The following is a 19776-nucleotide window of genomic DNA, read 5'->3' as shown; positions in this document are numbered from 1 at the left end:
ATAACAATCCTATTCATTGGAATCAGGTTGTGTTGGAAGATGGAAACCTCCAAAACCTGCAGAACTCCGGCTCTTGAGGACTGAGTTTGCCCACCCCTGATCTAGCGCATATGGAATCAAAATATTTTTTTTTTGTAATGACGTGACAAAAACAACATAGAACACAAGAGAAAGGAAGACAAGATTTGCCAGAAAAACATTCTTCTCAAAGGCAATGCATATTGAAAATAAATCAAAAACTTGTTCATTCCTCAACTGTCTTTTATTATTACTTTTTTGTGAATGAACTATTAAAGAGGCAAAACATAAAATAAAATAACATTCTTATTTATTGCAGGTTAACTCGTAGTTCCCTTGTTGTGAATGCACGACGTTGCATTACAATGTGCATGCATCGTCGTTTTGTTGCCGACAACAAACATGGAATATGCTTAGCACTGGCGTTGGCACGCAGCTTTTAAAGGCGCGTCTCCTATCAATGGCTTGTTCAACCGACTGTAAATTTCGTCCCACGTCCCTTTAAGGAATGGTCATGTACAAAACGGGGCGGGGTCGTTGAAAATTGCAACTTCGTATAAAATGTGTATCTTGGGAAAATAGAGGCACAGTTGTCGTGGCCGCCGAGTGGTTAAGGCGATGGACTAGAAATCCATTGGGGTCTCCCCGCGCAGGTTCGAATCCTGCCGACAACGTTTTGTTTTATTATTATTATTTTTTTAATTTAATAAATACATTTGGACTATATACTAATGGTAGTTTACATTAAGCCTTTTTTGGTTTTGCTAAATGACACCTTTTTTTTTTCCCCAATTGAACGAGCAGGGCTCGTACCCACTCCTCCGGTGTGCGCCTGCTGCACTCCTCCGCTGTTCGCGCCAAAGTAAAACCAAACGGACCAATGGTCGCGCGACTAAAAGCACACGTAAACGTAAAGCTCAAATCAGCGCACGACTTCGTGCCCGGTTGGGCCAATGACATGGCGCGCCGGTGGCTTATTTTTGACTAATCACGCTGCACGTATCTGGAAGAAACTACGCGAAGGAAAAAAAGTCATCAAACAACAACTGTGGACTACTTTTACAAGCCGTAAATTAAACACATTCTCCTGTTTTAACGGCCAAATATGTTTGGTAGTGACTACATGTTGTTGTTGTTGTTGTGTCTGTGTGGTTCTCATAATTGAGAACAATTAAAAGTGCCGAAAGGTAATATTGAGATGATTTTTGTTTTTATGACGTAAACATACCATGTGTCAAATTGACCCGGTAACTTGTCTTTTTTTTTTTTTTTGCTCAGCAGGACATCAATCCGTTTTTGTTTTTGTTTGTTTTTTTGTTTTTGTTTTATTGAACATATAAACATAAACAAGTAGCAGAATAAAAATTAAAAGAAAGAAGAAACTCGTACTATCATTAGTGACAGTTTACATGTTCAAAGGGAGTAGGAAGAAGTTGAAAACTTATCTAGTCCTACCCCTTATTCTTTGTATCGTTTTACTTATTTCATTATTGATACAATAGGTTAATACATTTCAATAAAAGAAAAATGTGTAATCCTGCTCGTGTACACAACTGCAATTTGACATGTACGTACATTTACCAATAACGTATGTACATGAAATTCATAGGGATACACAAAATAATAATACATCCTCATACTCACATATACAATTTTCATTACACATTACAGTCATCCGGCATCTGCATAACAGTGAAATAACGTGTGTTTTTTTGTTTTTTGTTTTTTAAGTTTGTTATTCAAGATAGAACCCAAGGGTAGCAGATACTGTATAATGAAAACAGCAGAGGGCCCTACAATTGAACCCTGTGGAACACCATAATCTCATTAGCTGGGAGGATGTCATTAAAAACAAAAACAAACAAAAAACAACTGAATTTCATCCAAGAAACATTTCAACTGCATGTGCAACACTTTTCCAAGAAATGTTGAAATATAAAGCAACTTGGAAATGGGTCTATGCATCTTTTTTTTTTATATATATATATATATATATATATATATATATTTTATGATACTCCATACTTTGAAAACTATCGTGAAGAATGATTGGCCAGTAGAGGCCACATATTGATTTTGCTATCAACAAATTGTGAGGCATCCAGTAGCGGAAAAAGATTGGCCCCTTTTAGTTGGAGAATTGATGCTTTTTGGCACTTGCAGGGAGCGAGTGAACACGCGGTGGCAAAGCAACAAATAACAGCGCAATAAACAAGACGGTTGGAGAAAGCTTCCCTCGTTGCAAAGTGCTCTATTAAGCTTTTTATGATTGATACGAGGGCGAGCTTGGCAAGGGCCAGCTTTTAAGTGAACATTTGTCCCGACGCCCGCTGTGGTGTGAAAAGAGGTCATTTGGAAGATGGTCCACATCAGCTTTTTTTTTTTTTTTGCTTTCCCACCGTCCGTTTTACCCCACGCAGCAGCTTTTGATTAGATTTTTTTGTTGATGATGTCTCCTCTTCCATAGTTTTGGAATTTTTCATTTTAGTTAGTTTGTATTTCTTTTCTTTTTTTGAATTGAGTTTTAATTAGTTTTCTGGGTGGTTTTGTTAGTTTTTATTCGTTTTAGTTATTGAATAAATGCTTAGTTATATTTTAGTTATAACTCGTTTCAGTATGAGTTTTAGTTTTTTGTTTTAGAAAATGTGCATGACTTGCGCGCAATATTTCAACACAAAAAAAACACCATGTGAGCTCATCTGAAGGTGCTTTTTTAATTGGCGGCTGTTAGATGACGGCGCTTACGTGTGACACACTTTCAAACGTCCTTATTACGGTTAATATCGAAATAAATAAACTGAAAATCACATTTAAAATCATCCCCAAAGGCTCATGCATTAAATTACTGACCAAAGATGAAAACGAAGGACATTTTTGCTATAATTATAGTAAAATGTAGTTTCAGTTAGTTTTTGTTTTTTATAATGCATTTTCGTTTTTATTTTATTTTGTTAATGATTTTTTTTTTTTAATTTTAGTTTTAGTGTTTTTTTTTCGTTATTTTTAGTCAACTAAAATAACCATGCTCATGAGAAGTTCGGGATTCAAATCTTCCTGTGTGGAGTTTGCATGCTTGCATTGTGTGTGGGTGGGTGGGTGTGTGTGCGTTTTTTTTTTTTTTTTTTTTTTTACATATTTAAAGATAAAATAAAATATTTAAAATTTTAAATATTAAAAACAACAACAACAACAAAGACTGTGAGTTCAGAGGTCACCAATTTGGTGCCAGCTAGACCACATAACTCAACTCAACTTAAGTAGCATGTTCTCAAAAAACAAAAACAAAAAGTAGCTTACCATTAATGGGACATAGTGATTTTCTAGGAATGTTGTTCAAGTGATCATTTTAACACTGTAATCCCTGTAAGAGAATGGCAGAAATAAGGTGTTGCAAATTGCTCTTTATGTCCATCCAGTCATAATATTATTACATAATAATAATAACAATAATAATAATAATAATAATAATAATAATAATAATTTGAGAAAATTAGGTGTTAGATTTACGCTCTACTTTAATTTTAAGTCAACTTAATTGCAATTGATCACAGTCCATCCCTGCTGTATCAGAATAAGACCTTGCACTTTCATCTCTTTGCCTCTAGAGGGCACACAACACACACTGGCGGTTCCAATTCATTGCCCTTCAGTGTCAGCAATGCATACGGTCAGGGCGAATAATTGCCAAGCAAGCAACCTTTCCTTAAATGGGAAATCTTTCATTAAAATAAATAAATAAATAAATAAAATAAAATAAAAAACTTTCATGAAATACATAAGAAAACGTAGTGAACGTTAGGATAATGAGGAAACGTGATCATACTGGAGTGAGTGGGAAGAACATGGAGGAAAGAGAGGAGAGGAAAGGAGGCGGGACGGTGGGAAGAATGACAGGATGGGCGCATCACGGCCACCCTCCGTCCCAAGAGAGCAATGGTGGGAAAGAAAAACGTCAAGAGGTCACACTTTTATGTTTTGAAGAATTCAAGCTAAAGGTCAGGCAAAGAGCAAGCTACAGAGGAGGCTGGAACAGATGTTACCGGCTGTTATATTTTCCAAAACGGTATATTGTTGTGGTAACGAAAGCCGTATTTGCCATTGGTTCCGCAGAAGAGCAGGACCGCCCCCCTCAAAACAGGCCACAGATGTGTTAATGAGACATTGCTCAAATATTTCAAATACTGTATGTCTACCTAAAACGTCTTCTCTTTTGGTATTTTTCGTTCAGGTTTTTCTTTTTGTCCTGATGTATCAGTACTAGGGCGTAGGAACCTCTGGGTACCTCACGATATGATATGTGATACAAGGCTCACGATAACGATTGTCATATGATGCGACTATACCGCGATATATTGATCAGGTCATAAATCCACGATAATTACGATAAAACTACTCAAGACATAAACTGATGTTTTTTCAATGAGAAAATCGGTTCTTTTTGTACCATCACTGAAACACATTATTAAAACAGGTGTCTTCTTCACACTGAGTACTTTGGTGTATTTTTTAAACAAATAAATATGTCTTATTAACAGAGCCAAATTTTTGTGAACAAATTTGTCTTTCTTAAACACTATTGTCATGCAACATGTCAGTCAGTCAGTCATTTGTTTCATTTTATAAACTGTGACACTATTTTGTGTGTAACATTACAAAAGTAAATAAATAAAATTACTTAAATATGAACTCCAATTAATATTCCTCAGAAATTTTGTGCTTCAAAAAGTCGAAACATAAAATGTTTTAAAATGTTAAAATTGAAGATATAATACACATTTTTCAGAGCAAAACTTACACAATTAAAAGTAAGCTCATGAGTCTTCTTCACCTCATTAGACTTGCGTTCATTTCCCCGCCACTCTTCTGAGGAGCTCCTCCTAGGGGCCCGCCAAGTAATTAGCTCAATAAGCAATGAACAACCGAGCCCGTTATCGTGGCTTTACATTAACTACAAATACCGCGATACTTGCGTAGACGTATTGATAATCTCTCAGGAGACAAAGCAATATGATTTAACATGATATCAATATATCGTCACACTCCTAATCCGTACATCCATTGTGCTATAGTTTGGGGGGAGGTGGGGGACAGCAACTGTGTGAAACCTTTGCAGTGACGGTAACAAATAGGCTAGAGTAGCCTGTCTGGCCACAGATGAGCTCATTGTTGGGACAGGGATTTCCACATTTCCATGTCAGAGTACCCCGTGACTGACACAACAAACGAGAAGAGGGCGGAAAAGGGGAGGGGGGGCACAGGACACACACACTTTGGAACATCAACTGATGCACAAGAAGCCGTGAAGTGCAGCAAGAAAATCATCCAGCATTTATCCAGAACTTTTGGGGGTGGGCAAGGAAACAAAGTCTTCATTGTCAAATTGATTCCCTCACAAACACATTCTATAATGTAATGCACACAATGCAACAAAACATTATGGAGAGTTACCACTTTAAATTTTGGGGGGAGTACAGAGCATGTTAAATAATTAGTAAAACAATTTTAACCGCTTGAAAGAACTAATTGTGGGAATGCTGAAAGTATCCCACATGTCATTCGGATTTTTATTCTCCTCACTTATTTGCCGAGAAACAACTCCCACATAATACTTCCGATTTACACCGTTCAAATTTCAACTTGCTTCAAAAATCCACGCGTTCCAGGGCATATATCATCTGATTCTATATTACTTACAGTACTAGCACAATTTAACGTTAAATATCAACTTTTCCCCATTCATTTTCAATGGGACTGACATTGAACTTTTTCCAAGTTCCACTTTCCAAGCCTACTTCCATACAAACAACTGATCATCATTACCAGCTCTCTGATACTGAACAGTGGAACACTTGGTTAACTCATTCACTGCCAGTCATTATAGAAAATTTTTACATTTCCAATACTCACGTGATATTACATTCAATAATTATATATAAACCGAATCTACCAAATAACAGAATAGACTCCCTACTTTTTGTCCCGTCCCGTTCTTTTATAATTGACAGCAGAAAAATGTAGGTTTGCCAAAATACAGCCATTTCTCCCATGGACTCTGAAACTGTGTTTATTTCCTATAAAATGGGGCAATGATGTCATCTACCGGTGGTTGGGCATCAGTAAAGTTGTTTCCAAGTTTGATATTTACAGTGGAGCATGCTCAGATTCGCCCCCATTTAGCACCGCTCTAAAAAATACAATTGACAAGTATACTTGTCAAAGGCAGTGAATGAGTTAAGTGTATTGTCCAGTAACCAGGAGGTCCCAGGTTCGAAACCCACGTCTGACTGTGCATTGCAAATATATCCATGACAGTTATGCTTATTGATATAACTGTATACCAACTGACTCTCATGTCAGGAAATTTCACTGAAATGATTAAATGCATGTTTATTTTTATCAAATGGCTTTTTTTTTCTTTTTTTTTTAATTAAATACGCCATTAGCCATGAATTTGAACAAGGCAAGTTAGCTCAGTCAGAGCAATTTCTTCTCCCATGGCGAACCTGGGTTCAAACCCTGCTTGGACCGCATTTTAGTACATTCGATGGTTTGATACCAACTGACTATCGTTTCAGGAAATGGATTATAATTTCTCTGAAATTATTAAATCCCACTTTAGGCAGATTGCAGTTCAAGTTTTCTTCTTATTCATTTATCTTTCAACTTCAATTAAAACATAATTTTCACTTAATTTATCCTTCAATTTACTTCATAAGCATTCAGATTTCAGCATTCCGACAGAATTTCTCCAGAAATTGCACTTAGTCTGGTATATAGTTATATATATTAGTGCTGTCAAGTGTTGAAACATTTTTAAACTAATTAATCGCACAATTCTTCATAATTAATTGTGATTTTCTACTTTCTTCTACAAAGCTTGTAACAGATATTTACTGGTGTAAAAAAATCTTGGTATTAATGTAAAATCAACTAGAACGTATATTTTGATTCGACTCTTCTAATAGCTTTCTTTGATCCTTGAAAAGAATACTTCTGTAAAATAGGGCTGGGTCTCGTCATAACAGACATGCCTTCATGTTGCAAAGTTCAAGTTGAAAAGTCAAAACTGCTTAAAGGCCAAACTTAGGTCAATCAAAATTCTGCGACTTGCAGACGTCAATTTCCAATCTGGAGGAAGCTTTCCAAAACGATTTCAGTTGTAGATATATTTAACTTTAAAATAAAAACAAGGAAGAGGAACGAAAGCAATTTGGCACACTAATTAGCACATAGTTTACAAAACTGGAGTGGTTGGTCTGACATGATCAACAGGACAAGGAAGAACTCACAACGCGGTTGCCTTCTGTCACTATAGGGCAAGGCCTGCAGGTTGCCATGGCAACCGAGCCCCTCCCTTTGGCTCACAGGGGAGGTGTTTTGAAAGTTCACGGCGTGTTTGTGCTTGTACATGCAGAGAGAGAGCGAGAGAGAGAGACTGAGAGGGGCGTGGGTGCTAAGTCACTCACAAAAAAGTTCAGTCCTCCTCACTCCAGGAGCTCCTCGATCGCTGTCTGTCTGTTTGTCCACCGAGCAAAACACCTGCGCAGGCATGGAAGAAGAGCCCCCCCACCCCGAGACCAGCAGCGTGACGGGCAGCACCCACACCGTCCCGGAGCCCGAACCTGGACCTGAGAACCCCGAGCTCCTGATCCCGAGCTTCAGCCCGTCATCTCCGACGTCTCCGACCGCAACCGGCACCCTGGCCCGGCTGGGTCTGAAAACTCCCGTCAGCCCCACCTCGGCGACCGGCGCCGCCCCGGGCAGCCCGGTGGACCGCGGCCAGGTGAGCGCCATCACGGTGGTGGCGCTGCTGGACAAGCTGGTCAACATGATGGAGGCGGTGCAGGACAACCAGCGGCGCATGGAGCAGAAGCAGGCCGAGCTGGAGGGCGCCGTGCGGCTGGTGCAGGGCGACGTCGGCCGCCTGGCCAAGGCGCACGCCGGTACCTCCAACGGCGTGTGCAAGCTGCTGGAGCGCTCGCGCAAGGTCGGCGGCCACGTGAAGGAGGTGCGCGAGCGCTTGGACAAGCAGGCCGTGCAGGTGAAGAAACTGGAGTCCAACCACAGCCACCTGCTCAAAAGGAACCACTTCAAGGTCCTCATCTTCCAGGTGAGCTGATATAAAAGTCGTGCTTTGGTGCCACCTCATTGCAACTTAGTGCTTTAAAAAAAAAACTATGTTCAAGTAAGAGGCGGAGCTTCTGTTAGCCACACCAAAGTGCTCTCTCATTTAAAGTAGTGCTTTGGTGCCATCTCGTTGCAACTTAGTGCTTTAAAAAAAATAAAAAAATAAAAAAACTATGTTCAAGTAAGAGGCGGAGCTTCTGTTAGCCACACCAAAGTGCTCTCTCATATAAAAGTAGTGCTTTGGTGCCATCTCGTTGCAACTTAGTGCTTTAAAAAAAAAAATAATAATAACTATGTTCAAGTAAGGGGAGGAGCTTCTGTTAGACAGGCGAAAGCACGGTCTGTTATAATAAAAGTAGAGCTTTGACACCATATTGGTGCTGAGGACCTATGTTGAAGTAAGCTATTAGGCAGTCCAAAACACTGTCTAATATAAAAGTAGTGCTTTGGTGCAATTTTGTTGCATCTACAGACAATTAATCGACTCCCCCCCCCCCCACTATCGATCAATCATTTTTTTCCCATTCAAATTTAAAATTAATGACTGAAATGAATTTAATTCAGCCCGCCTAAAAAAAAAAAATAGTAAAATTAAAATTGTGTTTTAATGAAGATAAATAGCGATGTACTGTGCAAAACAATCAACAAAATGGAATGTTGAAAAATATTTCAAATTTATACAGTGCAATTACCATACTAATTAATGTCAATGACATAGTTGTTTGTCGAAAATAACTAAGAATTTTTGCACCATTTCGATATTATACTGGCAGCGGCCTGTGAATCAGTGGACTGCAAAGCATGTCGCAGATACGACACTGACACGTGGTTGCGCCTCTTTGCATGGAAATTTGACTGCAGTGGCAGGTGTTGTTTTTGTCTTCCCCTTCCAGTCAAATTTGGCACCGGCGCGAAACAAATGGCATGCAAGCAACATTTAATGTCCTTCCATGCCGTATTAAAACTTGTTGAGCAGGAACCTGTCGAGCTGAACCGGCAAACGAGTACGACAATTGTCTCAAAACACACCGACAACAAAAACAATATTTACAGTGTATGCTTGTTGCATACAGTAAAGCTGCGTTATTTGTGAAGGATTTGGACTGATAACGAAATAACGAAAACATGTGAGTAACTTAAGCACCGCCCCAAAACAATGATTATCATTGCTTATATTAGGGCTGGGCAATAAATCGAATTATTTGGATTAACTCGTCATTTTAAAATTCAACAATTTGAAAATGAGTTAAATCATGAAATTGAGGTGTGTGTATAAATAAATACACTTGTTACGACTGTCTGAAGATTTTGCACAGGATTTATTTCGGAATAAATCAAACTTTTAGCAAACATTTTTTTTGAGGGCTTATTTATTACTTCAGTTCAAATTGTAGTCGTCCAAAAATAAAATAAAAAAAATAAATAAATTTTGTATTTTTCGCCGTATCACTCAGCTCTAGCCTATATTATTTGTTTGGATGCAGCAGTTAATCGATTCATTGACAACTAATCGATTTTGAAACAGACAACTATTTTGTTAATCGATTAATCAATTAGAGACGTTCTTAAACTTAAAATTGTCCTTAATTAGTTAACGAATGAAAAACTAAAATTCAAAAATTCAATTTCGTTCACGAAATAAACTAAAAAAGAAAATCCTTTTAAAAAAAAAAAAAAAAAAAAAAAAAAAAAACTAACTGAAACTACATTTTATGTTTACAAAATTAACTAACTATAATTATAGCAAAAATGTCCTTGGTTTATCTAATGCACGAGCCTTTGGGGACGATTTTAAATGTGATGGTAAGTACATTTATTTTGACATTAACCGGAATACACACATGCGTGACGTCATCTCGCAGCAGCCAATAGAAAAACACCTTCAGATGACGTTGCTCCCATGGCATTTTTTTTTTAACTCATTCAATCCCAGAAACTTTTAAACACTTTTTTTTTAATACTTTGTCCTTCACTCCCAAAAACGTATTTCCACTTTTTTTATGCAAGAGCATACAGAATACTTTGATGCAGCTTCTGACATGAAGAGTTGACTTAAAGCAATGGTAGTTATTTAAAAAAAAAAAAAAAAAAAAAAAAACGGCCAGCAGGGACAGCAGAGTATAAGAGATCAGCCAGGGCCATGTTGCAACAAGCTTTTTGACTGTTTTCACCAGGAATTTGAATATTTATGAAACTTAGCTGTATTCTAAGGCTAATTGTTGCAAAACAGAAACAGATACAAAATACATTTTTTCCCCTGACAAAGAAGAGACTAATCTTTCTTTTGGTATGTTTTTATAGCAATAGAACACAATGTTCTGTGGGCCTTGCATCAGTCAAAATCCAGTAAAACAAAGCAAAGGGGGTTGCTTCAGTCAAAATGTCTGGAAGTAAATGAGTTAAATATTGTGCACAAGTCATAAATGTAAAAAAAAACAAAAACTAAAACTAATACTGAAACACACTAAAACTAAAAGTAAGCATTTATTAAATAACTAAAACTAACAGAACCACACTGAAAACTAAAACTACCGGTAACTAAACGTAAAAAAACAAAAAACAAAAATCAAATAAAAGCTAACTAAAATGAAAATTCCCAAACTATAAATAACCGTGGCTGTCAACTTCATGTTGGCATTTAGTTAGCATGTGAGCTCTCTGAAAGGGAACACAGGCCCCCCCGTATCTTCCCGCCGTCTTCCATATGAGTCGAGGTTATATAAAAAAAAAAAAAAAAAAAGGGTGTGTCTGGGAACGGAGTGTCGCGGGGATAATAGACGAACGAGAGCTCCCGGGCTCCGAGCGGATCCGCTTTCACCCCCGCAGCTATTCAGACGGACAGACAGACGGTTGGCTTTCAGGCGGCTTTCAACCGCTGTTCGGGGTAACTGGAGACAGCTGCCGAATGCGCTCCACTTTTATTGTCCCAAAAATGGGCAACAGGAAGGAAAAAAATATCCTTGCACAAGATCTTGATAAAGACAAGAGTTAACCTTTTCATTTATATATTTTTATCTTGTGTTATTTTTAGAGATAGACCAATATGGGTTTTTTTCAGGGCAGATACCGGTACCGATTATTAGTCGTCAAGGACACCGATAACCGATATTTGGAGCCGATATTAATTTTCACTAATAAATTGCACGAAATAAAGTATTTCAAAATTTAAAAATATCTGAAGTATTAAATTTTTACTTTTCTTAGTTTTAATTTCAAACAAAAACAGAAGGTGCAGAGTGTTCCCAGGGTCAACAAAAATGAAAAATGAAACTTTTTTTTTTTTAATTTACATTTAAATTAATGCCCTGAAGTTTATACTTTTTTCTTTTTTTATTTTTATTTTATTAATTTTTTTAATGGATCTATTATCGGCCATATGATTATTCAAAATGGCCGATGCCGATATTTCTCAAAATGCTGAATATCGGTGCCGATAATCGGTCTATCCCTAGTTTGCATCCTTGAATTTTGAGAAAAGAAAATCTTTGAATCCTTGAAATGTCAACTTTATAATATAATATCTTGAAAGAACAATGACACAATGAAAATAATAAAAAAAATGAAATAAGAATAGAATAAACTAAAATAATAGCAACTTAAAAAAACAGTAAAAACAAATACCGAATGTTCGTGTACGTTTTGGCCTTGGGGGCACTCTGGTGCCGTGCATCCATGGCGTACACACTTAAAGTGAGCACGGGAGAAAGTTGTGATTGAATTCTATTAAAATAACTTGTTTTTCACACATTAGGAAGAATTTGTGCCTTTTGTGTAGTGTTATCTCATCTGTGGGATGTGCTCCCAACATTTTTGTGTGTGGAATGTGGATATTCGTTATTTGAAGGAAAAACACTCCCGAAGTCGATGCTAACTTCCTGTTAGCTTTTGCTAACTTCCTGCGAGCCTTGTTTTGAAAACGAAGCACGTTTTGTGTTTAAATATACGGTGGATGTAAATTCTTAATGTTGTGCATTTAGTTTTACAGTTGACTCTAACTGCGGTGTCATTAAAAAGGTTAAAGGACGCATAAGAACAACAGAATAAGCAGAATAACGCACGCTAAACACGTGCTAGTTGCTAATGCTACCCAAGCAAAATGGTACAATCAGGGTACTTTCACAGCGTCGGAAACTTCAGTTTTCTTTGATAACGTCTTAAGGGGAACGTAATCGGCCATTTGGCCCAATTGGCCGATATTTGAAGGCCAACAATCGGCCGATTGTAATCGGTGGCTGATTGTAATCGGTGGCCGATTAATCGGTCGGACCTTAACTTTTAATTATTATATTAATTATAATTATACTTCAATTTAGAACTAAAGTCGAACTCTGCATATTCACGGTTCGGCAACCAATGATTTGCATATTATCAGATTTATTTTTCATTCCTGTTGTTTTTTTATGTTTCTTTTTTCCAAGATTACCCCACACCCCCATTTACCCCCGTTTTTACGTAGATAATTTATATCACCATTTCTTGAGGAATTTTTTGAGTTTGGAGAATTTTTATTTATTTATTTTATTTTTTATTTTTTTTAACGGGCCAAGAGTTGCCCATCGCTGCTATAAAAAGTCACTATATTCATTACTCACCACTTTCATTTCTTTTTTTTATTTTTTATTATTATTATTTTTTAAATTGTTACATGAGGTGTGGGAAAATGCGGCGCCTGGCTCCACCCCCGGTTATCATGGTAACATACCTGGCATTTAAATGGACGTTAAAGGATACTTGACTCATTGATCACTTTTCAGCAGTGAAAAATTAATATTTTGTACAGGAAGAATTTGATAGCTTCATTATTTTTCATGTACAATTAATATCTTTTTTTTTTCTTTTCTTTTTTTTCTACTTGCTGTCGACTGATGATGACATTACTTGTGCTGAGTAACGGCCAATCATGGCTCACCTGTTTTATGGGTTTGGTCAGTCAACTGAGCCATGATTGGCCGTTACCTACTTCCTCGGCGCAGGTGATGTCATCATCAGTCGACAGCAAGTAGAAAAAAACTTTTTAAAGGTATTAGTTAATTTTACATGAAAAATAATGAATTTACCACATTAGTTATAGACAAAATATTCACTTTTTACTGCTGAAAATGGCTCAATAAGACAAGTATCCCTCTAAGAGTTGTGTAGTTTTTATCCTTCGTGTGAACATTTTTTTAAGACCCCTGGGGACTTTTTGAAATGAAAAATGTTGCGTCCCTACATGGCTTCTGCCAGATAAACTCGCACTCAACCAAACATATTGTGTGGACTTGAAAATACCTGAATGAGCTCCCTTTTTTTTCCCTTCCCATGCAAGTGCACACAAGTGCATGCCCAGGAAGGGAAGCGGGATGTGAGTGGGGGTCGATATTGTTGACACAGCCGGAGCCATTGAGAGCTCTTAACCATCTTGGTTATCTGGTTTCCCAGGTACCAAGGCTCTTGTTGTTGTTCAGGTGTAGCAGGTGCCAAGAGCGCAAAGGGTACAGTTTGTTTTGTTTGCCGGCGGCCAAAAGATCAAAATCGGATTGAAATCAAGAAAAAAGGGAGCGACGGCTGCTTTTCACTCAACTCATGTTTGCTGGATTTCAATTTATGACTGACTGACTTCCGCTCGGTTACTGTGCAGCAGGGGCGGGAAAAACACATTTTTGTACCCAAAAATGGGACACATGGGTCTGGACGCTCTTACAGTATATGAGGTCAAATTAAATAATATGTCAAAGTAGTTCTCATATTCTCACATTCTCATAAAATAATTTTAATTAATTTGGACATGACGTAATGAATGTTTACTAAACTAGTTAAAATGTATAGTAATATTTTTTGGAAATAGTAATCAGTTAATCAAATCAACAAATCAAACAATTATGACTTAATTAAATAGAAATGGCAAAAAAAAAAAAAAAAAAAAAAAAGGGAAATTATATCAATCGTGATGTAATTTATATTGATATGATGATAATGATGAAAATTAACCAATTACTAAATACTAGGGCTGCACAATATTGGAAAATCATGCGACCTTTGATATAGTTGCAAATATAGCGATATTGATATTATTGCGATATTTAACATGTATCTAAAGAAATTACATTATTATTATCTAATGAAAGGATTACATTTTTTTTAATGCAGCAAAATAAGAAAACTCAATACATTCTTAGTAAAATAATTGGAACCCCTCTGTTGGATGACAGTGCACGTTTTAGTGAGCGGCTGACTGGTCAAATTTAAATAAAAGCATAAAATTCCAAATGAAACTTATTGCATGTTGCGATATGCGATATGCATATTCATGGGCCAATATCGCGATATTGATATTTTGTGATATATTGTGCAGCCCTACTAAATACAATGAATAAAACTGTGAAATTTAACTGTCAAATTTAATTTCATTAGTTCAGTGTTCCCCCGTTTTCCGCTGGGGTTAGGTTCCCAAAAAAAAAATACCCGCAATAAATGAAATCCACAAAGTAGTGAGCTTTATGTTTTTATGTTTATTATAAATGTTTTAAGGCACTAAAGCACCCCCTGCCCCACCACACAGTTTATACACTTTTCTCATTGAGTAATTTACATTTTTTCACATTTATCTTTTGTGCACAATTTTCAAACTTTCATAGATTCGATAAAAATGGGTACATTACTGTAAAAAAATGAATGCAAAATTGCACACAAAAAAATCAAAACACTATACTCAAAAATTATTCCATAAATTAGAATTAAAGAAGTGATTGTGCTGTATAAGTTTCTCGACTCCTCCCACCCCTGCTATGCCTTGCATGAAGAATACATTCACGCTTCGGAAACTTTGTCTTAGCGATTATTAGTGCCATACTGCTAATCGACAGTTATGGTATACTTCCTAAAAAAAAAGGGTGTGTCGATGTGTTTCGTAGGCCAGGTGTGCGTGCGTGCGTGTGCGCTTGGTGACGTGTGTGAGCGTATTACCCAATCGCTATGATCCTGATGTTTTGGGTTCAGGTGTGTGCAGTTACACACTTGTCAATGAGACTTGGCAAGCCTTAGGGTGAATATTTAAGCTGGGGAGTGGTGGGGTGGGGGTGGGGTTAGTTTGGACATTTGTTTTTTTTGCCCTGCTCAGCTTTTATTACTGACGTTTTTAGTTTTCAAATTGTTTCCTGGTCTTGTCGGGAGTATTTTGTCGAGTCACATCTCCAGAAGGAAACACCCGACTTTTAAAAAATGTGCATTTGTTCAGATGAGCGGTGTCAAACTATACGGCCTACGGGAGTCCAATCCGGCCTTCACTTTTTAAAAAAAAAATTTCAATGAAAGTAAATGTTGTTAATTTTGTCCAGTGGAGGACACATGGACGACCACTTAAAAGACAACTTACCACTTAAGCGACCCTAAGAGATAGGGATGTAACGATAACGACAATATCGTGATATTGTGATACTGAAACTGCCACAATATATCATCGTCGATATATTGTGGTAGACGATATTAAAAAGCTGGGCATCTGTTAAGAAAAAAGTCGGGTTGATTTCCATTTGTGCAGTTCTAGCACCCTCTGGTGGCTAATCTTTTTAGTGCAGTTTAATTTTCACAAGGCATGTTTTGGCCCTTCTATGTTTAAAATCCACGTTAATGGTAAGATGAAGAGACACGGAATATGCTCAATGTGTACTTACATTACCAAGTAAATGCCTCAATATTAAGTGTTATTAGAGATTGACGGTTGTTCATATGAATTGCTGTTATGTACAAAAGCACAATTTTGTGTTTTTTTTAGTATGAGCGCTTTTTTTTTATTTACTTTTTACAATATTGTGACTTTTTTTGTAAAGCCAACCTCCCCACAATATCGTGATAATTTTCATAATGTGACCTTCATATCGTGATAATATCGTATTGTGATGTTTGGATGTCGTTTCATCCCTTACTAAGAAATGATGTGTTTTTTTTCAACAGAGGAAAAAGTTATAGAGCTCATTAGTAACCATATTTACATGCCGTCAATATTCGGGTCAAGGTCAAAATTCCGGTTTCTGAAATAATCCGTTTACATAGGTGAGTGGGACAGAGTTGCTCCCACTTATCTTGATCTAAACCGTGATGCGCTAACAACATTTCCAGTTTTAGCTTGCTACAATCAGTCAATAGAAGACATATTTAATATTTATGTCACTCACCACAGTAATAAAAGCAGTCTGTTTCCTCCTCACTCCAAAAGTTTGATTTTGTGCTGCGTCGCCATGTTTGTTTACCTCTGCTTGTGTATTCCCGATGATATACACACATATACATTTTCTTTATTATCTGTGCACATTGGAACAGGCACAGTTCTTTTTATTGTTTTAATTTCATATGTATGTTATTGTATAGGAACAATTTGTTAGTATATACATATGATAGGAAAAAATAGGGAGTAGGACTACTTCTTCCTACTCCTTAAACATGTAAATTATGGAACTTATTGTTGACCAATTTTCCTTTTTTCCTTTAAACTTTGATTTTATTTTAACTTTTTTTTTTTTTTGCACTTATGTAATGTGTTTGTTTATAATGTTCAAAACCAATAAACCAAACCATATATGTGTGTAATGCATATGTACGCAGTTACACACTGTGCGAAAATAATATGAAAACGGTGCAGAGCAACCAATGCATTCAAGTTAGGCTCGCTTAGCGAGAGGCAACGTAAGATGGCCACCGCACATCCAAAGTAGTTCAGACCAAGATTCCTTGCAAATGGAACAAGTCAAGCGCAGAACACAAACCAATGATCCGTTCAAAGGCGGTAGGTACCCTGATCACGTTATATTTATATTCGGGTTCGAAAGCGGGTCTATATTTGGTTTTAGAAAATGAGTTTTATTCAGATTTTTTTTGAAAAGCCAGTTCAGAGCACATTCAGGATTATTTTTGTATATTACTTGTATATTATTGTTGACATGGCCTTTTGAAAAGGTTATTGTTGACTTCATGTAAACGTACTTAGTGACTGACTGACAGTAAAAACACGAGGAGGGGTTATGTCACTGTGCCTGCAACTGGCCACGCCCACTGGGTATTTGCATGACACAGAACCACCCCCCTTCAGGGTGTGACAAGTGGATGTGATACGCTTTTTGGTTTGAGTGTCCTTGAAGCAACACGCAATCACAAGCCACACGCTAACCACTACTTTGAAAAATGCCCACCGGCCGGCCGGCCGCACACCAAAGGACGAAATCCCCCTCACCCCTCCCTCTGCAAAATGGATGGAGAACACTCGTCAGCCTGTACGTGCCCGCTGAAGTGGAAAGACAGAGGGGCCCCAGTTATGTGCAACCGGTGCGCTTGTTGACTGACTGCAGCAAAAAAAAATAAATATGACAATGCATTCGCTTGCATAATGAGGACTAATGAGGGCCTTAATTGATGCCGCGCTTCATTTTTTTGTTTGCTAGTGCTGGAGACTACACACACACACGTACTCACACGTACGCACGCCCCCACACACGCACACAAACACACGATATAAAAAGTCTACACACCCCTTAATAATGCCAGACGATAACTACGGTACATCTTCAGACTTTTTCCACACTTAATGTGACCCATAACCTTTACAAGTGAAATGTTTGAGAGGGGAAGTAAAAATGCGCAAGTGAGATTGTGTGGTTGCACAAGTGTGCACACCTGCATACTGTATATGTTAGATGTTGCTGTGTTCAGAAGTAATATTCAAATTCTTCCAAATTCTTTCTTACGCTTCCATCGGTCGAACACCAGAATCTGTTTTCTACGCACGCTACAAGATTTGAAAAGACTTGTTGAGTTTTCCGCTTAACCTGGAACACAAGTGGCGAATATGTCCAACCTCCTTGTTAAAAAATCGAAAGCACAATGAACTGGAAGAAATGCTGTCGCCATCTAGTGTTGGGAGGCAGATATAATTTTGCCCAAATATCAAATGATCCCCAACGCATATCGACTGATGTTAGTAACGTAATCTCTTTAACTTTGCTAAGGCGTCAACCTTAAAGGGACAGTTTACTTATTTAGTCGTTTTTGGCAGTCAAACGTTAATATTTCATCTATAATAAATTTGATATTTTCATCATTTTTCATGTACAATTAGTACCTTTAAAAAAACACATTTTGCAACTTGCTGTCAACTGAAAATGACATCACAATGTATGCTCAGGTAACCAATCACAGCTCAGATTGTAAATGTCACATGACCAAACCTAGAAAAGAGATGAGCTCTGATTGGTCATTACCTGAGCACATGTGATGTCTTTTTTAAGTCGATAACAAGTTGCTTTTTTTAAGTATTAATTTTATGTGAAAAATAATGAAAGTAAAAAATTAATTATAGACAAAATATTAACTTTTTATTGCTAATAATGGGCTAAATAAGTAAAATATCCCTTTAATGACAAACGGATACAACGCAATTGACTTTATAATGCTTCTTGTCATTCATACAGATGCTTTCACGATTAAAGATGAGTGACAAATGGACTCTTATCTCTCTCTAGCTAGCAGAGTACTTAAAAACAGGGAAGCTTTGCAGACTCGTGATCCCAGCACCACTGTTGGTACCAAACCCATTTTGTTTAAACGCTTCACTTTGAGCTGCTTCAACAAGATCAGACTGGAAAAAGCTCAACGAGCTGCAAATTAATCACTGATGAAATTGCAGTTAAAGTTCTTTCTTGTATTTGGCACGAAGAGGAGACACATTATGCGTGTTTTTGAAATTAAATCAGTTTTGGCGGGCAGTTCTGTCTCCAACTTGGGTCAATTTTAAATGTCCTAAAACCGATTTTATTTAAATTATTAATATACTGTCTTGCCCTTGTTTGTGTACTGGGAACGCTGTTCATGTTGTACCTGATTTGGCCACTTAGGGGCAGTGTGGTTACGTGCGTTCTGATGCACAGTTAAGTTGTAGCCACATTAGAGTAGAAGGAAAAAAAATCACGATCAAGTTATGTCAATAAAAGTTGTTTTTTGCAACGTAGGAAGAGCATATGCCAGTGAGTAATGTTAAGATGCTTCTCTGTATACATTTCTGAAGCGTTTTGCATGAATAGGCGTTCTTTTAAGGGATAAAAGTGCCGCGAGTAGCGCGTTAGTTAGCATCTATAAAAATGAAGCAGAAATCATTGTCAATCAAATCATTTTGAATCAAATCTCAGACCCAAAAATCGGAATCGAATCGTGAGGCATTCAAAGATTCCCGCCCCGAGCACTTATGGAATCATTGATTCAACAACAAGCAACCAAATGACACTGTCGTCAGTTGGAGTTATCATGTAACTTAGTACAAATTGTCACGTCACGATTCAGCAAAATTCAGCAGGGGCTTGCTCATGGACACATTTGGGGAAATAAGCAGCTCACATAAGATTGAATTTCACACAACTGTTTGTATACAAGCAATAAAAAAAAAAAAAAGTCAATTTTTCATCATGTATCCCCTTTAAATGATCGAGCTTCCAGTTTGCTTTCTGAACTAATAATCAAGGCTGCCATCATTCAGGTATATGCTAATTAACTCATTTGCTCCCAAAAACGTATATTCTATTTTAAATGTATCAAGTGTCCCAAAGACGTATTTATACGTTTTTTGTTTGTTATTTATGCTAGAGCATACAGAAGGCTTTGATGCAGCCT

The 19776-nt window shown here is 37.2% G+C and overlaps 1 protein-coding gene and 1 non-coding gene across 3 annotated transcripts in view; both read left to right on the top strand.

The window, feature by feature from the left end:
* The window catches only part of LOC144030410 (caveolae-associated protein 2-like), a 32548-nt gene that overhangs the window by 1594 nt on the left and 11178 nt on the right, over positions 1–19776 (top strand). Inside the window, exon 2 of one of the 2 annotated variants that reach the window (XM_077536692.1) lies at positions 7334–8128. In XM_077536692.1, coding sequence (XP_077392818.1) covers positions 7427–8128 — 702 coding nt within the window. In that variant the 5' untranslated portion in view covers positions 7334–7426. Of the gene's footprint in view, positions 1–7333; positions 8129–19776 lie in introns of those variants that run through there. The other variant, XM_077536693.1, reaches the window with a different exon arrangement.
* On the top strand, positions 608–692 carry trnas-aga (transfer RNA serine (anticodon AGA)). The gene has a single exon. It is a non-coding gene; the product is annotated as a tRNA-Ser (tRNA).

Source organism: Festucalex cinctus, chromosome 11 (assembly GCF_051991245.1).
Source record: "Festucalex cinctus isolate MCC-2025b chromosome 11, RoL_Fcin_1.0, whole genome shotgun sequence".
NCBI lineage: Eukaryota > Metazoa > Chordata > Actinopteri > Syngnathiformes > Syngnathidae > Festucalex > Festucalex cinctus.
The sequence above is the reverse complement of the archived record's forward strand: the minus strand, read 5'-3'. Positions and strand labels throughout refer to the sequence as shown.